This window comes from Vitis vinifera, chromosome 10, assembly GCF_030704535.1.
Source record: "Vitis vinifera cultivar Pinot Noir 40024 chromosome 10, ASM3070453v1".
Lineage (NCBI taxonomy): Eukaryota > Viridiplantae > Streptophyta > Magnoliopsida > Vitales > Vitaceae > Vitis > Vitis vinifera.
In genome coordinates, this window is record NC_081814.1 from 3,092,806 (window position 1) to 3,110,368 (window position 17,563).

The window sequence follows — 17,563 nt, forward strand, 5'->3', positions numbered from 1 at the left end:
ACAAGTTAGGATAAAGAAAGATACTGTACCAGTTACCAAATCTTTGGTGGGGCTGCCCCTGGTTGGTGGGTGGCCAGTGGGGCTGCAACTGGCGTCTATGGTATTGGTATCACACTGTTGATGAGACCTACTTTACACCAGCCGCAACGTGATTCGGTAACCAACCCATACACCAGATTCACCCACCCTACAACCCAACTGCAACTTGTTTGAGAAGCCCACCCTTTCTTGCTTGCCAATCATCCACACTCCATTATCAGACGGACAATGGACCCTTGCGAAGTTGGGAAGTTCATGCCATTGTTCATTAGCAGTCTCTCTCTGTCTCTCATGATCTCATCCCATCACCCCCAACACAGGAACAATAATATCATTGCTGTGTACAAAAATCTACAAGCAAAGGTAGCTTTCTGATTTTTACATCAAACCCAACAGAAACCCACCATCATACCATACATTAAAAATTTCAAGCCACATACCATACAAATGATAGTAGTATTCTAATGGCAATTGATTGCAAAACCTTACATTTTATGGCTTAAAAATGGTAATATATTAATGTCAAATGCTGCCATTTGGATGGAGGTGCAGTAAACTAACTGAGACTTGCCACCTGAGTCACTATCTGAAAGGCAGGAGATGTTAGGAGCATCATGTTCATGTCTCTCTGGGCTCAAACTGTGAAGGGGAATTTTGGGTTGTCAAGTTTTCCACACTGATTTTCAAATCCTTTCTTTTGGTTTAAGATGCTCTTCTTCTTTATCCAACAAAAAGAAAAGAAGAAAAAGGAAAAACAATCAAGCCATAATCTATATTTTTCACATATAGAAACCAGACAGACAATTATGTAAAACTTTTAACAGAATTTGGATCACCCAAACAAATATAAGGATTATAACCCAAATCCTCATCAAAATAAAACCCACAAAGGCAAACACGTCTTACCCCCTGCAATAAAAAAAAGGGAAGAAAAAAAGAAAAAAAAAAGCCCCAAAACCTAGTCAAAATCATACATCTAAAAAGTCAGATGCTAACACTAGCTTCATCTAATTTTCTCCCTTTTTATCATTCATTCTCAAGATCTCTCAGCCACACTGTACAAATCATCAAAGCACTCCCTATATACAGTCATGAACCAACCACTAGGTGATACTAACACCTCTCAAAATAGTAGGACTAGGAAGAGTAAAAAAAAAAAATACTAATAATACCACTCTTAAGGACTTGAAGTGGAAGCTTCCTGTCTTGGCTCTCTCAAATACCCCAGAAGCGTTTCAGCCTGCAAATGCACCCACAGATACAACAAGATTAAAATTCGGCCATAAATGATCCATGCATTCACACTTATTATTCGTACTACTCAGACTGGGATCCTAATTAGCAGCCACTAAAAAGTGAAAACTACAGTGTGGAACAGGCGACATACGGTTGTAAGTTGTAGTCCATTCCTTGATGGATATTGTTACAAGTCACAAGCATAATGCAAGATAGTGGCTGGACTCTAAGACTCTATATGGAAGAACCCATAACCAAATCAAAGGTTTTGGCCGTGTGTAACCATCACTCAGATGCCCAGAAGACTGATTAAGCTGCTAAGGCGCTATTCAATCAGATAACAAGGAAATTTTTTTTATGGCAAACAATTTATAAGTGGAAAGCAGAGACCTTAGGATTAGAAATGACTCAAATGAGTGAGGTAGAACAGCAGAATCAACTCCCTATGAGAAGTCTATTCAGCTCAAAAAATGGCTCACCTTGTGCTTGGCTCGAGCAGTTCCAGTCTGGGAAAGCGCAACAAGAGGAGGTATGCCACCCTCCCTCACCAGCAAACCCCTGTTCCGCACACTATCGGCACACAATAGCAGAAGGGTCAACACTGCAAACTCCTTCCCTTTCACCGACCCGTCCTCGATGGCTTCAACGAGTGCCGGAATACCCCCTTCCTCCACAATTGCTGTTCTTCCCTCGGGTATAGCAGCCAAACTGCTCAGTATCACCATCGCCTTCTCTGCCAAGCCGGTTCCCTGCTCCGCGACCAATTCCACCAACAGTTTCACCGCTCCAGCGCTCACAGCCCTTTCTTTGTTCTGCTTCATCGAGCAGAGCTTGTAGAGAGTGGTGAGTGCGTCTTTTTTGCCTCTATTTGATCCGTTCAGGAGAAGCGAAACCAACGGCGGGATCGCACCGCAGGCGCCGATCGAGATCTTGTTGTCGTCGATCAGCGAGAGGTTCAGTAGAGCACAAGCTGCGTTTTGCTTCGAAGTCTCCGTCCCCGTTTTGAGGACATAAACCAGAGATTTGATAGCACCGGCGTTCGTAATCAACGTTTTGTTCTCCTCATGGAGGGAGAGATTCAGCAGAGCCGTGACGGCGTGTTCCTGCGTCCACGGATCGGTACAACGAAGAAGCGGAATCAAAGCAGGAACAGCACCCGATTCACCAATCAAAGCCCGATTATCCGCGCGATTCTTAGCGAGTAGGCGTAGTTTAGCGGCCGCGGACCTTTTCACCGCAACAGACGGCGATTGAAGGCCGTCGACACACATCTTCACCGTGGGCTGCAGATCCTCCGGCGAAATACTCTCAATAATCTCAGTGGAAAAGTTCTCCCTCTGCAGAAACCCCAAGCAAGGCTCTGGCTCCGGATCGGAGCTCTCATTCTTGGCGACATCCTCGGAGGGCGGAAGACTCGCTAGCCTCTGCAACTCCCCCGAAATATCGCTGCTACAAGCCGAAAAATCGCTGAAAGCATGTGAAAGATCCAGATATTCCTCATCTTGGGAGGGAGACTGGGCAGACTTATTGCTGCGAGAGGCGAGCTCTCCGAGCCGCATATCGATGACGGAATCGGTCAAGTTCTCAGACACACATGAAGACTTATCCGCGAAAGAACAGCTACGGTCTGTCTGATAGAGATTGGAGCGGATGGTCCGCATGGAACGGCCGAGAGATCTCTGAATCTTGATAGAAGAGGTTGAAGACGTATTGTATAGCGTCCGGGATGAAGCCAGGACATTGGAATTGGAGTGCGATTCTTCCAGAGAAACCATTTCCGGGAAATGTTATTTCTTTTTAAGCTCAGCAGTATAAAGTTTCGATCTTTATTCTCATATCATTTCATGGTGATATGATTACAGAGGGGGAGCTCACAGAATGGTAACAACTGAGGTTTATACAACAAGAAAGAAGTTGATGATGATGATGCTTTAGATGCCGAGCCAATGGATTTTGGTATTAGAGCAGAAGCTAACGTTACGTGGGGGTGAGAACATTGCGGTGACGGTCCTCAGAATGACCGCTGACGGGTCTTGTATGTCGGTCGATTGTGAGTGAGTCTGACGTCTCTGAATTAATCGGAGGAGATTTGAATAGAAATCGGCAAAAAAAAATCTCACTTATAAATCAAATTTCACATCAGAAACTAACATCAGAAATTAAATATGTGAAAAAATAAAATAAAATCAATAAATTATTTTTATTTATTACTTTAAATTTATTTTATTATTTTAATTTTTTATATATAAATTAGCTAATGTTTTATAAATACCTTTAATTAATTTTAATTATAAATTTCTTTTTTTATATTTTTATAATAAATTAAATATAAAAAATTATATTTCTTATTATTATTATTTTTAAATTTAAAGATATATTTATATGACTATTTTGTGATTTTACATATAACTATGAAGCGTTTTCAACTTATATGTTCTCATAAATATAAAAAAGTGAAATATGTTATCATAAACATCATATTTTCTATTCATAATTATAAAAAATAGTTTTTTTTATTATCAAACCTATTTTTCAGTTTTTTTAATTCTAAAAAATAGAAAAATATTATCGATTGTCAAATATTCAAATCATTTTTATTATCTAACTATCTAATTATTTAATTAAGAATATTTTAAAACGATTAAAATATGTTATTTAAAAATATTATATTCTCTATTTTAAAAAATAAAGGACAAAAAACAAAAAATTAAAAATTAACCCAATGGTACCGTCACTAAAGACACTCCACCACCCATTCTCAGTTTCACATCATCACACGGTGGGAGATGTTTCTCTTTTTTGATGGTCCACAATATTATTTGAAATTTCATAAAAAATAAATAAATAAAAAATACCGGGCGCGGCTGCAGGACAAACCAAACCCAACATTTGAAATTTTCTAACAAAAAAAATGATTATTTTTATTTTTAAATAACGTTATCCCTTGGTCTTATTATAATAAAATTTAAGGTACAAGCATTTAGGGATTATAATATTTGGAGCACTTGAAATAAAGCAAGGTGGTCAGTATGTCTTAATTGCCATGTTCCAATTGAATCCAACAGGCTGAGTTGTTCAATTACATTAATCCCAATTCTTAATCTCGTAACTTAGATTAATTGCAAATTCTAAAGAGATTGCTTGTCCCTGTTTAAGAAATCAAAAAAAAAAAAAAAAACCCTAAATTTGTATAGCCCAGAAGGCAAAGACAATATCGTAGCAGTGACTTAAAATAATTATAGATTCTATATAGTCCCATGGTTGAAAAACCCAATAGGATTCTGACACGATTAAACATGGGTCAGTTTGGTAATGATATTTTAAGGATCAAGGGATGGAGGTTTTGGGATTAAAGTAAGATTAGGGTTTAATTGTATGAGGGGGGGTGATGATGATTTTTGCTTTTTGGGTAAAAAATGGTGGTCCATGGGGTTTGTTTTATAATCATTAGCATTTGCAAACAACACTTGGGCGGGCGGGCTTTTTGTTCAGTCATCAGCGTTATTAATTAGTAAAAGTGGTGCATGGTAGCCAGCTTTGAATGGGTTGTTGCTTGTGATGGTGAGTGGATTTTGACACCGGCGTCGGAGTCATTGGTGTAGAATCTAGAATCTACATCCCGTGGCCTAATTTGACTTGTTCATTTTATGTGGGGGGTAAAATGAAGTCAAATGCTGTGGTGTACCAACTGCCAACTGCGCCACCCATGCACGTCTGTTCATTCTTTCACTTGATTTTGAGATGGCTCTTTGGCCTTGTTTGAATTTGCTTCCATAACATTGTTTCTACAATAATCTTTAATAATCCTAAATTCATAAATTTGACCCTTTTTATTTAAATATGTTATTTTTGACATAAATGTCTTTTATCATTTTAATTATTTATATTTAATTTTTTTTTAAATAATAAAAATATTTTTATAAAAAAGGAAAAAATGAAGAGTTAAATTTTCAAATTTGAATTTTTAATTAATTTTTTAGTCAAATAACTTGATTTCTATTTAGAAGATAATTCTTTGTTACTTAAACTTTTATTTATTTTGGTTTATTTGAAGTTCTATTAAGCTCAAAATAAGCAATATTCACTTATAAATTTAAAATTATACGTGTTCAATTTTTTGTTTGATAATTTTTTTTTTTTTGAGAATTTTTGTAAAAATATAATAATTCTCTAAAATAAATTTAATTTGTCTTTTAACTTTTTTTTTTCTTTACAATATTTTAAAAATAACTAAAAATATATAAAATGTGTTGAATTCTTAATTTTCCTAAAAATTTAAACTTGTATATCATACTTCTTAATACCATCATTTACGACCTTCTCATGTCCACACTCGAAAAGACAAACATAATTTGATCTCATTAAACTAAAGTCTGATATTATATTGATTTATCAATTTTTTTAAAAGATTAAATTTGTAGGATTTGAATTTAATTTGCATTATATGAACTTACAATATCTCTACGAAAAATAAATTAAGAAAACGATTTTTTAGATTTAAGAAAGTATTTTTAAATGTGTTGACCAAAAAGCCCCTAAACTTGGACAAATATGCCAAATGAATGACTTCATATTTCACCTCCTACGTGACTACGTCCCGTAGAAAACGTAGTAGTAGATATGGGGAATCCAGAGTGAACCATAAAGTAAGTAATCTTTGGAGTCACAATCATCTTTTGGAAGGAGTCGTCATCCCAAAGTGCCATATGAAACCAACTCTAATTGACTTTCTGTCCAAATTATTCAACTAACCCATATATTAAATGTGGCCGAGGTTGCGTGATTTAGAATATGGGGCGGTCATTTCAAAAGCGCTGAGTTGTTGCCCCCATTATTACTGGCCTGTCCCATACTGTGCCACGAGGCTCAACATGAAACCACACCCCATTGCTCGCAGACATTGCCAAGTGTGTGGAGGTCGCCACCACCCTTTTTCCTTCACACAATTTCATTTACCGAAAGCCTAAGACCTTGGAAACCATGCAGACTTTACTATGATCAACTTTGTCGGCAGCTACTCTGTGCATGAAATTGTGATGAGACATCTGAGTGAGTCTCTTGGCTTCATCCTAATTTTGCCATTATATTTGATTTAAACCCCTAAAAAGATTTATCTAGTTATGATCACAGTGATAAATCATATATAATTAAAATCCTGAACGATTTAAAGATTCGATTACAAATTCATTATGATGCCGAATCAAGTGTTATAACATTTTTCTTTCACGGGTTAATAACTAAACAACCTAAAACACTACCCTCCAATCATCGAATCATGTCACTGCCTTGGGGGAACAGGCATACCCAATAACTTAATGTCGAAAACTCTTAGAGATGCCTTCAAGCACCTTGAAGCTCCTCTAAAGGCAAGTCATGCTTCACTCCAAAATCCCTTAGAGATGAATAAAAATTCAGTGACTCACAGAAGATTCTCGGCATCTTCAATCCCTCTCAAAGACTCAGATTTTCAAACAAGGAACTGGCATGGTTTAATTAGAGATAATGGTAGATGGGGTAGGGGACAATGACTTTTGGGAGGGGAGCAAACTAAGGGCCCATGTAATATGGGCAATAAAGGAGGGTGGCCCAGTTTATTATAGGTTCCATTTGGTGGCGAACAACGCACCATTCCCTGAATCTGCAACATTGCCTTTCATTTTTTGCCTATTGGTTAACCATCATCCTTCAAATAAAATAAGGCTTATCTTCATCAAATCTCTCTCGTATCAAATGGGTCGGGTCCACTGTTTCCATTCTTGTTGTGGGCAAGGCCTGCCCTTGTGTGAACCAGGGCTAGGCAGGGTCATGAGTTGAAACTGTGAATGAGTTTCTCAATCTGGGATGGCATGTCTTCAATTTTAGACCCTTTGTTGTATACGATTTGGGCATGGGTGCGTGGGTTGTTTATTCCCCGTTTGATGCAGACAGATGGGGCACTGCTGAGTGTTTGGGAAGAAAGAAAAGATGCCCACCTAAAAAAAAGAACACGCCCTTAGCTGTAATGATCCATCCACCAGCAGCAGCAGTGCTCCAAAGCCATGAAATTCACCCAGTTGATTGACACCTAGTATCCCAATAAAGCAATTGATCCTACAATTAAAAGCCTAAGTAGGTTTTCACTTACTTTTTTATGGTTGGATGTCACACTCATTCTACTTATTATCCCTATACATCCATTCTAGAGCTTCCATCAAAGCGTGCTGTAAAACTTAGTTTTACCATCTTAAGGCTTATAACGGTGTCTAAGTTTCTAACCATTCATCCCTGATAGTGACATCTTGGTCTGTCATTTGAGTTTGCCATTTTCAATTGGGGTTCAACCCAGAAAGGAAAACTGGCAGGGACTACTCCAGTTAAGCCCATTTCCTTAGAACTTTTTTGGGCTTGGTTTGGTTGGCCTCGAACCACCCCAGCTCAACTTAGAGCTAGAGCTTGAATGACAGCATGACATATATATGATATGTCAAATAAGCAAAGTTAGGTGAGATATTATTTCCAATTCAATTAAAAAAGATAAATAGAAAAAAAAAAAAAAAAAAAAACCAGGGTTCAATTTATTGGTTAGAGAAGGTCCAGAGGGTGGCAGTAGGTGATGAGTTTAAATCCTGATTAGATTAGGGAATGGAGTGTTGGAGACAAATACAAGACTTGCAAGGAAACTCATTTGGCTACTTTTTATTAAAGAAGCTGCTGATGCTCGCCCTACCATTCCATCTCCCCTCAAATTATTTTAAAGCTAGCTTATAAGATTTAACTAAGATTCTGATTAGTTGCAGACATTGGTTCCATTAGCCATTAGGGCATCGAATTGGTACATTTCGAATGACATAACTTATTTGGTCGCGAATGCATACATTAGATCTTTGTTTTTGTATCGATTAATCTTATTATTTGATACAAATTGTTTTTGTATCGAATTGATACCCTAATGCATACATTAGGGTATCGATTGATCTTTTTTACCTTAATTTTATTATTTATATTTTAGTTTTGTTTTTCTTACTTTCATTCAATTATCTATAATTTATCTTATTGTATACTTTCAAAAGTTTAAGACTTATTTGATAAATTTTTTAAGAACAATTTTTTATTCTTCAAAACAATAAACTGGGAAAAAAAATATTAAAAATAAGTTAAAAATATTTTAAAATTTTAAACAAACTCTTATTTTATAAAATATTAGAAAATGATTTTCAAAAATTATTTTGAAAAACTGTTTTATAGAACTTTTTTCAAAAGCAGTTATCAAACCAACCCTTAATTTATATATACAACACTTATCAATTAAAAAATAATCTTAAAAATTATTTTTTAAAACTGTTTTTGAAGACAATTTTTAAACAGATTAGTTTATATATACGACAATTTTGAATTCGATACCCCGTTACTTTAGCATTATTAATTGGAAAGGGAATCCAAGAGTTTCCGAGTAGTTTTGAAGCTATGCAATGTAGGAGTCTAAACCTATGTGGTCCAATGGATTCCATCACTGCATTCATGTACAATAATATAAAAAAAAGCAAACAGAGTCCACGTGTTGTCATTTTATAGCACTTAAAATAAAATAACCTAATTTATTATTTTTGGATTAATGATTTATGAGGTTTTAATATAATATGGAACGGCGCCACGTGGGTCCGTTATGATTATGCCAGCTGTTTGACTGTAAGCAAATGACTTAGTTTGACCTATAACAGTTCGTGATAATATGATAAAAAAAAAAAAGGCATTTTAAAATAAAATATATATATATATATATATATTTTAAATTATTTTTAAATAGATGAAAATAAGAATGATTTAAAATCTATTTTTCCATTAAAAAAACTCGTCATTTTATAATATTTTTAAATTTATCATTTTCTTGAATAAATTTCCCTCGAAGTGGTAACGCATCATTTATAATGCGTTAAAACCATCCAAGAAATGGGAATAGATTCCATCTTGTTTGTCAAGACTTGGTATAAAAAATTAGGGGGCATCCATATTTAATTTGAACCCAAAAAAAACTCCATAGAAGTAGGAGTTGAAAGCTAAGGGCAGAGGGAGGCGGGCATGAGAAGGGATGGTTGTTGAAAGGCATCTGAGAGAAATGAGTAGCTCCACAAATCCCAAACCCCAGGAGAAAAAAACACTTGTATTTTTCTGTCCACAGTATATAGAACCTTCCGCTCACCAAACCAACCAACCAACCAACCAACCTAACCGCCACCACATCTTATAATAACTCATTCCCTGCCAGTTGCCAACCCCCAGCACGCTTTCAATTTCTACCATAACTCATACCCCCCATCTTAGGAATAATCATATAACCAAAAACAACTATATAAAACACTTACAGGTGGTCTTTGCAGTTTCTACCCTCTCCCAACTCATTTCTTGTTGAAACCCCACCCTTTTTATCCTCCATTCCCCAGGCAGGACCCATAATCGTCAGGTTTCAGGTGGTGCAGAGGACACCATCGTCATCATGGATGGAATGTTGAAGCTTTTTGTTTCATCATGCATTCTCATGTCCATGTTGCTGACTTCCTCTGCACAATCCTGCTCGAGATATGCCTTCTCCAGCAACCGGGTGTTCAGTTCCTGCAATGATCTTCCTTACTTGAACTCTTTCCTTCATTGGAATTTCAATTCGTCTTCTTCCGGAGTCCAGATTGCTTACAGACACACCGGAGTCACCTCCTCCATGTGGGTGGCATGGGCCATCAACCTAGACTCAACCGGCATGGTTGGTTCACAGGCTCTGGTTGCTTACCGCAATCCTGATGGAACCATTAAGGCTTACACTTCATCGGTCGACTCTTACCAAACCGCATTGTCTGAGAGCAACCTTAGCTTCCCAGTTTCGGATTTATCAGCCACATATTCCAACAGTGAAATGATTATTTACGCCACCTTGGAGCTTCCAAACAATAGCACTACTGTTAACCAAGTCTGGCAACATGGTCCACTTTCTGCTACCACCAACACTCCTGGGGTTCATGCCTTCTCCGGACCAAATGTTCAATCCATGGGGACACTGGATCTTCTGTCAGGACGATCTGCCACAGCCCCAGTAGGAAATTCAAGAACGAGAAATCGGAATGTTAGTAACCAAGCATGCACATATATATTTTCATATTTTTCTTTGTTGTTCAGTTTTCATTTTGTATTTGGTTTTGTCTTGTGGGTTTAGCTTCAGTTTTCTTTTTGTTTTACTGTCAAAAGGAGTAAGTATGGATATTCACTGTGATTGTAATGAAACTACAGATTCATGGAGTGTTGAATGCAGTGAGTTGGGGTATCCTGATGCCTATTGGTGCGATAATAGCAAGGTATATGAGGGTATTCAAATCCGCAGATCCTGCATGGTTTTACCTTCACGTAACATGTCAATCCTCGGCTTACATCATCGGTGTTGCTGGATGGGCAACTGGCATCAAACTTGGCAGTGAGTCTTCTGGTGTTCAATACACCGCCCACAGGGCCATTGGCATAGTTCTATTCTGCCTTGGAACGCTCCAGGTATATGCAAATGGTACTCATGTTTTTCGTTTTATTCTAGCTGACTCTGGTATGCTAACCTAAAGCAACTGATTGTGTTATGCTAACCTAAACGTTGCTTGGGATGTAGGTGTTTGCTTTGCTTCTAAGACCAAAGAAGGATCACAAATACAGATTCTACTGGGACATCTACCACCACTCAGTTGGGTACACAGTCATCATCCTCAGCATCATCAACATATACAAAGGTTTTGACATCTTGGACCCTGAGAAGAAGTGGAAGAGAGCTTACACTGGTATCCTTGTGGCATTGGCCTTAAGTGCTGTGTTTTTGGAAGCTTTTACATGGTATATAGTTTTAAAGAGGAAGAAGTCAGCAAGATCTGGAAAGATGAATGGAGCAAATGGGGTTAATGGGCATGGTGCTGAGACACCAGGAACGGCCTAGATGAAATTACTTGCTTTCGTCTTATTTTGCCTTGAATTAAAGTTTTATCATCGTTCTCACCCTCATTTATACACCCTTATTTATATTTACCAATATACACGAGGTTTAGATGTTATTCTTTGTTAGAGCGGTTTTGGAATAACTGTCTGAAGATGTTTTACTACATGTATAGATTCGGAGCTAGACACATCTGTTCTCGTATATTTGTAATTATATATATGGGTTTGTATCATGTTTTCTCTTCCCTTGTTTCTTCCTACTTCATTCCATTTTTCTTTTAAACAGAATATATAGGGACGTATATTATTCTTGTTATGCACATAAAGAACTCCAAGCTATGACTAGCAAGCAGAGGCAACTCAAGATATAATCTACCAAGCAGAACGCCTAATTCTAGCTATGAAATATTAACTAGAACAGATTGAACTCTTTCAACATGCAGTATTATGCTTTGCCCAAATCCAAACTTGAGCTAACTCTGACAACATATTGAGTTTGCCATACTATATGATTGTCACTAATGCTACTGCTGCAATTTCACAAAGTAAAAGAGACTGTTAGACATTTGAGCACACTCTTAATTCCCCAACCTTTAACTTCAGAATGCTTTAAAACAGAATGATCCAACTTCACCAAGTATGAATTAAAGAAGCAAGCATGCATCTATGTACTGCATATGTGTGCACGTTTTTATTGAGGGCCTAATATAGGCCTCTTTAAATAGAACATCAAAACTTTCAGGAAGCTTCATGCAAAAACATACATCCAAATAGATCGAGCCAGCAAATTCATGCTGAGTTGTCACTTCTCATTCCAATAGGATTCTACAAGTAATTTTGGTGCTGTTAAAGGTCATAAGCTAAGGATATTCCGCTCTTAGCTACTAGTATTTGAAGATCTTATTACTGAATCAGAAGCCCACAGCCCGATGTTGCTCAAAAGAACAAGAATGATATAAATAAATGAAGAAGTCTAGTTTCTATAGTTTATTGTCTCATACAGATTGTCCCAGGACCTTGACAAATGCATCCTTGAGATGAGGGTTTGAGGCAGCTACTCGCTGAGATATTATGTCAAAATCTTTTCCAGACCTGAAACCAAACAACCACTGTCAAAATCTTGATATAAGCAACACCTTCTGAACAAAATCTTGAATATGTAGGCATTCTTTAATATTTCTATTCTAATTTTTTAAAATTGAATTCTTAATGTTATGGCTTACTAATTTGTTGTTCAAGAAAACAATTTACAATCCACATTGATGATAGAAGTGTAGCATGCCACCTATTAGTTAGGAAAAGGAAATGAACTATCATAAAAGTCACAGTGATTAGGTCCTCACGGATCATATACTAGTCCTCCAGCTTCTTCAACAATCAGAGCACCACCTGCCACATCCCTGACACAGGAGCAGACTGTCAATCGTGTATCACATCAAGCTTCACTGGAGCTATGTGAAAAAAAACATACCAAGGACCACCAAACCCAAGTTCATAAAATAGATCAAGCCTTCCACAGGCAATGCCACAAAGGTTCAACGCACAGGAGCCACTCATGCGAAGGGATCTCACCTGATCAAAGAAATTGATATTAGTTATAGATTTCTAATAACTATGAGTCAATAGCTTCATCATCAACACTGGTTTTACCTCAAAAAGCAAGCCATTAATTCTATTTGTGGTGGCATCCACAGTTGACTTATCACGTTTTGTTCCAACCTGCATTCCCAGTAGGACAAAAGTCAAATCAACTGTTTAAATGCTTGCATGGAAGGTAAACTTCAATTAGTTCATCTTTTTTATTTTGAAATAAGGCTTTCAATAATAGCTGCAACATATTGGAATCTGAGAAGTATTTTAAAAGCCTTTATTGTACTCTTATAATGCAGGAAATTGGATGCCAGGTGTTTGTGTGAGAAGATCAACATCATCCAGTTATAATGGGAGGAAGGCAGAGAGTGCACATTCACAAAGATGACACATGCTAGGGAACACTCAGTGCTACTTACGGTGGAGGTTTTTACAATTAAGGTTGACCAGTGAAAACTATACCATACAGGATCGCACAGATTCCAACCCCAGGCAAAAAAAGTTGGAAGTTAAGACATGACATTCATGTTGCACGAAATATGCTATCCATATAACTAGTACCTTGATCTGGTAATATAGCTAACCACTACCCACTGGTATTATTCAAAGAGTCCGCTATACATATGATTAGTACTTGGTCTAATAGTATGGTTAACATAAATGTCAATGAAAATAAGGGGAAGTGCTTAGAAGTTAGATTTTGGGAAGAGTGTGTGTGCGTGTGAGAGAAAGAGATAGAGGGAGAGAGAGAGAGAGAGAGAGAAACAAAAAACCTTCAAAAACTCATATTGTTCAATACAGTTACCCATCAAAATATTATAACTCATGTGAGGCACAGGAAGCCTCTTCCCAATTCTGAGCTTGCTGGAAAAAAGGTCCACACTAAAAATAATCAAATTAATCTACATCGGTAAGTTTAAATGCTAAAGAATCCACTCCCTCTGAACTTCCTCTGATTAGGTTCATAAAATACCCACGCAAAATAAAGTTCTGACTGTTTGGTCATTGTAAGAAGAATAAAATTGGTAATACTAGATTCATAATTTGATGACTCAGGCAATGCATTTTGTTGATGCAAATAGTTGGGATACAGCATAATTTTGATTGATTGATCGAACCTTTCAATCAGAATTTCTCTCTGAACTTATCAGCCCAAGTAAACTTTTGTTTTTCTTTTGCGCTTTTTTCTTAATATTTGTTTTCTAGTTTGCAGAATCTAATCAACCTGAAAATAATGTTCCTACATAACAATAACAAGAAGAAGGGATTGATAACCAAAGGAAAGCTGTGTTATGTTGGATATGAAAGAGGGTATTTTCTGGGTTCAGCAGAATATTTAACCAAACAATCAAATCAATCGGTTGCTCACATACCTCTGTTGCAAGAAGGGACTTGACTAGTTCAGTTTGAGATGATACTGCATAATTCCAAAACATAAGCATAAGGTAGTTTGAGAATCAGAGCAAGGATTGGTGGTGAAGAAACACCAAGACATGAGATTGAGAAAATTATCCTCACCTTTTATAGGCTTCCCATTCAGAAAAGCACCCTTTCCACGGATAGCAGTGAAAAGCTACACATTGCAAACTCACATTTTATACTTCACTCAACAAGCAATACTTTTGAAACAAAATTTTGGACAAAATCAAAATGAAGGTATGCATAAAATCTCTAGCCTTCCATTGATCAATATGGCCATGCCAAAATCAGAGTCAACATGGGCGAAAGAGGAAGAAAACAACTAATCATTTTACTGCCTAGTAACAATCAGATTCAACAACCCAATTAATGTACAAGATCAGTCAAATACCACAAAGGTGGCAGAGACCAGCCATCGTGGATATTATGCAGGTAGGTGGAACCCATGGGTTACACCTTGAAAACCATCCCAGGCCACATAGAAATGCAACTGGAGGATCCTCTAGATATATCTATTATGATTTAAGGCCAGGTATAATTCTCTGCCTTCAATAGCAGCAGGACACCTGTTATGGCAAACCATTTGTAATACATGCTTGGAGCACAAATTCTCACCTCATCAAGTATTGGATTGTATACAACACCAACTGCAGGAACTTTTCCAATTGTAAGTCCAATAGAGACACAAACAAAGGGGAACCTACAGAAATAATGTTGTGCAATCACATCAGCTGAAAAATGACAATCAAAACTGAAGTCAATTACTCACAACATGAAGAATTGGTATTTACCCATGCACAAAGTTAGTTGTGCCATCAAGGGGATCAACTATCCATGTGGGAGAGTCAGTGAGCTCCATTGTACCACAAGCAGCAGTAGTTTCCTCCCCGATAAACTAAGGTGAGAGCATCCAGTTGAAACAAGTTAAAATTTAAAAATAAAAAATAAAAAAAGAAAAAAGAAAAATAAATCCAGGTCAACCAAGTCCAAATGCTACACTATAAGCTCCAACCCTGAAATCTATCAGCTGTATATAGTTATAAAGAAAGGAAAGCAAGAGTTTACCTTGTGTTCAGGGTAATGCTGTTGGAGATGATTAAATATGAGATCTTCACATGCCTTATCAGTTTCTGTAACCAAATCCACCTGCATTTTAAAACATGAGTCCTCTGACAACCTGAGATGTATTAATTCTCAAATATAAATTATCACATTACCATAGTTAGCCTTTCCCCACACTTTATCATTTTTGCATGCTTCTATCTTCTGTTCTGTTTGCAAAAAGTTTGGAGTAAAAATGGAGTTTGCACTTGAGGTTGCAACCTCAAGATTCCTGAATTCACTGAATTCATGAAAGTTGTCCTTCCCTTTCAAAGTATTTATCTTTGGTGTAGTTACAGTAATGGAGTCTGATATTGGGTAATTCAACAGCTTCTATTTAAGTAGATCATGTTGAGATGATGTTCTAATGGATTCCAGAGTATTATTATGTGTTCACTATAGAGCACACTCAATTCTAAATACTTAAATCCTAACAATTTCATACTTGAATCTTAACATGTTCTTCATATTCAAAACCAGTAGATGATTAAAAATGTCAAGATTACAATCTCTTCCTAGTTTCCAATCAATAACCAAACAATACCAAAAAACACTCATTAACTTTGAATTGATTCATTCTCTTTTCCAAATCATTGGAAATGAGTTCTAATTTGATAATTTATGAGGATATAGTTTTTGCAATTTTGTATGAAGAAAACATCTTTTGGGATTTTTCTTGTTGCAATTGAAGTTTCTAATTAGCTATTCCTTGTCCAAAAAGGAATTTGAGCTTGGAAACATATAAACAATTGTCCAAAAGGAACTTTGAGCTTGGAACCATATATACAATTCATTTTTGCACCAATCTTTAAGAGTAGGGCCTCCCTACTCTCAAATTTTGAATTGATTAATATTTTGTAGCTAATCAAGAGAGTTTTTATCTAGGGTTTGTAACTTTTGGGAATGCTTTTTTGATGGACCTTTTTGTTTGTTTGTTTTTTGTTTTTTTTTTTAAATCCACAGTATTGTAATATCCAAGACCTATTGCAAAGGTTTCTTTTTCCCCTTTTACTTTTAAAATCTTCTTGGCAGATCCTGATTGGATGAACTAAGTTCAATCCTTTAGGTATTTTTTTACCCTAAAAATCCCCACTTAATTTTCTGCCAGCAGAATAACCCTGCTTTTGGAAAGCTTCTGCCGCATCAAATTAACAAAGCTTATAGCTTTCATGAATCACTAATTTCCTTTCCAAAAACCAGTCATCACACAAAATTCAGTATATTAAAGGACGAAAAATATCAAAACCCCCAAAAGGTATTATTTTTATATAAAAAGAGGGAAAAATACTTGGCCTTTATGCTCCACATTCTTGGTCTGGTAGAATCCCCTGCGGATTATCTGTGTATCAGAATTCAAAAAGAAAAGAAAGAAAGAAAGAAAGAAAGAGACACGAAGTGAGGAAATCAGGCAAGGAAACAACGATGAAAGAACTGGAAAACATAATCAGGGGGTTTAGATGAGTCTACTTCGCCAGCTCGCTTCGCGGCATCCACTGCAGTTTCAAGGAACTGTGAAAGTGAACCTACACACAATTTCAACCAAAAGTCCTTCAATTGCCAAAGCAGAATGTAGATTCATAGTAGAATGCACCAAACAGGATTCAGAATGCCCAGATGGAATCAAGAAAAATGAAATGAAAAATAGAAATTTAAAATTAAAAAAAGAAAAAAGAAAACAAAAGAAAAAGGAGAAAGAGATTAAAGGGGGGTGGTACCATTTTCAGCCATTGTTGAGTTGGGAGAGAGGATTGGCAGGGATTGGATTTGGAGAGTGGGTCTCTTCCTACACACTCTCACCCCTTCACGTAAAACCTGACAAGGACAAAAATCAACACCTCCTTATATTATATACACACCAAAACGCGAAAATTCCCCTCTATTTCCTTCATGCTCGGAACATTTTACTCACTCACTCCACACAAAGCGACGTCGTTTGGTGAGTTTTTTTGTTTTTTTTTAATCTCAGAGCCAAGATCAGTGATTTAAAAAAAAGTGAAAAAGATGAGCAAACACTAGTTATTGATTGAACCCTTGGAATAGTAAACAAATGACGGTGAGGAGGATTCCAGAGTAGGGAATTTGAGGAAGGGAAAAAAGGGAAGGATTATGCAGTGGTATATTCCAGATGCTCCTGCTCAATACCATTATTGATTGCCTTATGCCTTTTTCAGTCACGAGACTTTATTTGGGTCCTCCACCTCCACAGACTATTACTACGTATATTCGAATATCATAAATGCTGCTC

At 36.7% G+C, this 17,563-nt stretch overlaps 3 protein-coding genes across 3 annotated transcripts; 1 reads left to right on the plus strand and 2 right to left on the minus strand.

Annotated features, from left to right (window-relative positions):
• Positions 1-788: 788 nt before the first annotated feature.
• Positions 789-3,332, minus strand: LOC100854922 (U-box domain-containing protein 4). The gene is made up of 2 exons (XM_003635584.4): positions 1,755-3,332; positions 789-1,279 (listed from the first exon to the last, which is right to left on the minus strand). Exons 1-2 carry the CDS (start codon positions 3,048-3,050, stop codon positions 1,217-1,219), a joined length of 1,359 nt encoding a protein of 452 aa, XP_003635632.1. The 5' UTR covers positions 3,051-3,332; the 3' UTR covers positions 789-1,216.
• A 5,912-nt stretch (positions 3,333-9,244) lies between these two features.
• LOC100246969 (cytochrome b561 and DOMON domain-containing protein At5g47530) lies at positions 9,245-11,441 on the plus strand. The gene is made up of 3 exons (XM_002267858.5): positions 9,245-10,363; positions 10,528-10,782; positions 10,892-11,441. The coding sequence occupies exons 1-3, from the start codon at positions 9,746-9,748 to the stop codon at positions 11,207-11,209; spliced, it is 1,191 nt and encodes a 396-aa protein (XP_002267894.3). The 5' UTR covers positions 9,245-9,745; the 3' UTR covers positions 11,210-11,441.
• Positions 11,442-11,985: 544 nt separating this feature from the next.
• Positions 11,986-17,431, minus strand: LOC100241840 (inositol monophosphatase 3). The gene is made up of 12 exons (XM_010657121.3): positions 17,034-17,431; positions 16,786-16,841; positions 16,607-16,657; positions 15,283-15,363; positions 15,009-15,112; positions 14,833-14,917; positions 14,317-14,371; positions 14,172-14,215; positions 12,859-12,927; positions 12,680-12,780; positions 12,552-12,608; positions 11,986-12,300 (listed from the first exon to the last, which is right to left on the minus strand). Exons 1-12 carry the CDS (start codon positions 17,044-17,046, stop codon positions 12,204-12,206), a joined length of 813 nt encoding a protein of 270 aa, XP_010655423.2. The 5' UTR covers positions 17,047-17,431; the 3' UTR covers positions 11,986-12,203.
• Between the last annotated feature and the right edge of the window lie 132 nt (positions 17,432-17,563).

What these genes read in the sequence shown, in the direction of transcription:
- LOC100246969 (XM_002267858.5), top strand. Translation starts at nt 9,746, where the DNA reads ATGGATGGAATGTTGAAGCTTTTTGTTTCATCATGCATTCTCATGTCC. An exon ending in CAAGAACGAGAAATCGGAAT is followed by an intron (nt 10,364 to 10,527) that starts GTTAGTAACCAA and finishes ATGAAACTACAG; the next exon opens with ATTCATGGAGTGTTGAATGC. An exon ending in TCTGCCTTGGAACGCTCCAG is followed by an intron (nt 10,783 to 10,891) that starts GTATATGCAAAT and finishes CTTGGGATGTAG; the next exon opens with GTGTTTGCTTTGCTTCTAAG.
- LOC100241840 (XM_010657121.3), bottom strand. An exon ending in TTAATGGCTTGCTTTTTGAG is followed by an intron (nt 12,781 to 12,858) that starts GTAAAACCAGTG and finishes TTCTTTGATCAG; the next exon opens with GTGAGATCCCTTCGCATGAG. An exon ending in CTTGGGTTTGGTGGTCCTTG is followed by an intron (nt 12,609 to 12,679) that starts GTATGTTTTTTT and finishes CTCCTGTGTCAG; the next exon opens with GGATGTGGCAGGTGGTGCTC.
- LOC100854922 (XM_003635584.4), bottom strand. Translation starts at nt 3,050, where the DNA reads ATGGTTTCTCTGGAAGAATCGCACTCCAATTCCAATGTCCTGGCTTCA. An exon ending in CTGCTCGAGCCAAGCACAAG is followed by an intron (nt 1,280 to 1,754) that starts GTGAGCCATTTT and finishes GTGCATTTGCAG; the next exon opens with GCTGAAACGCTTCTGGGGTA.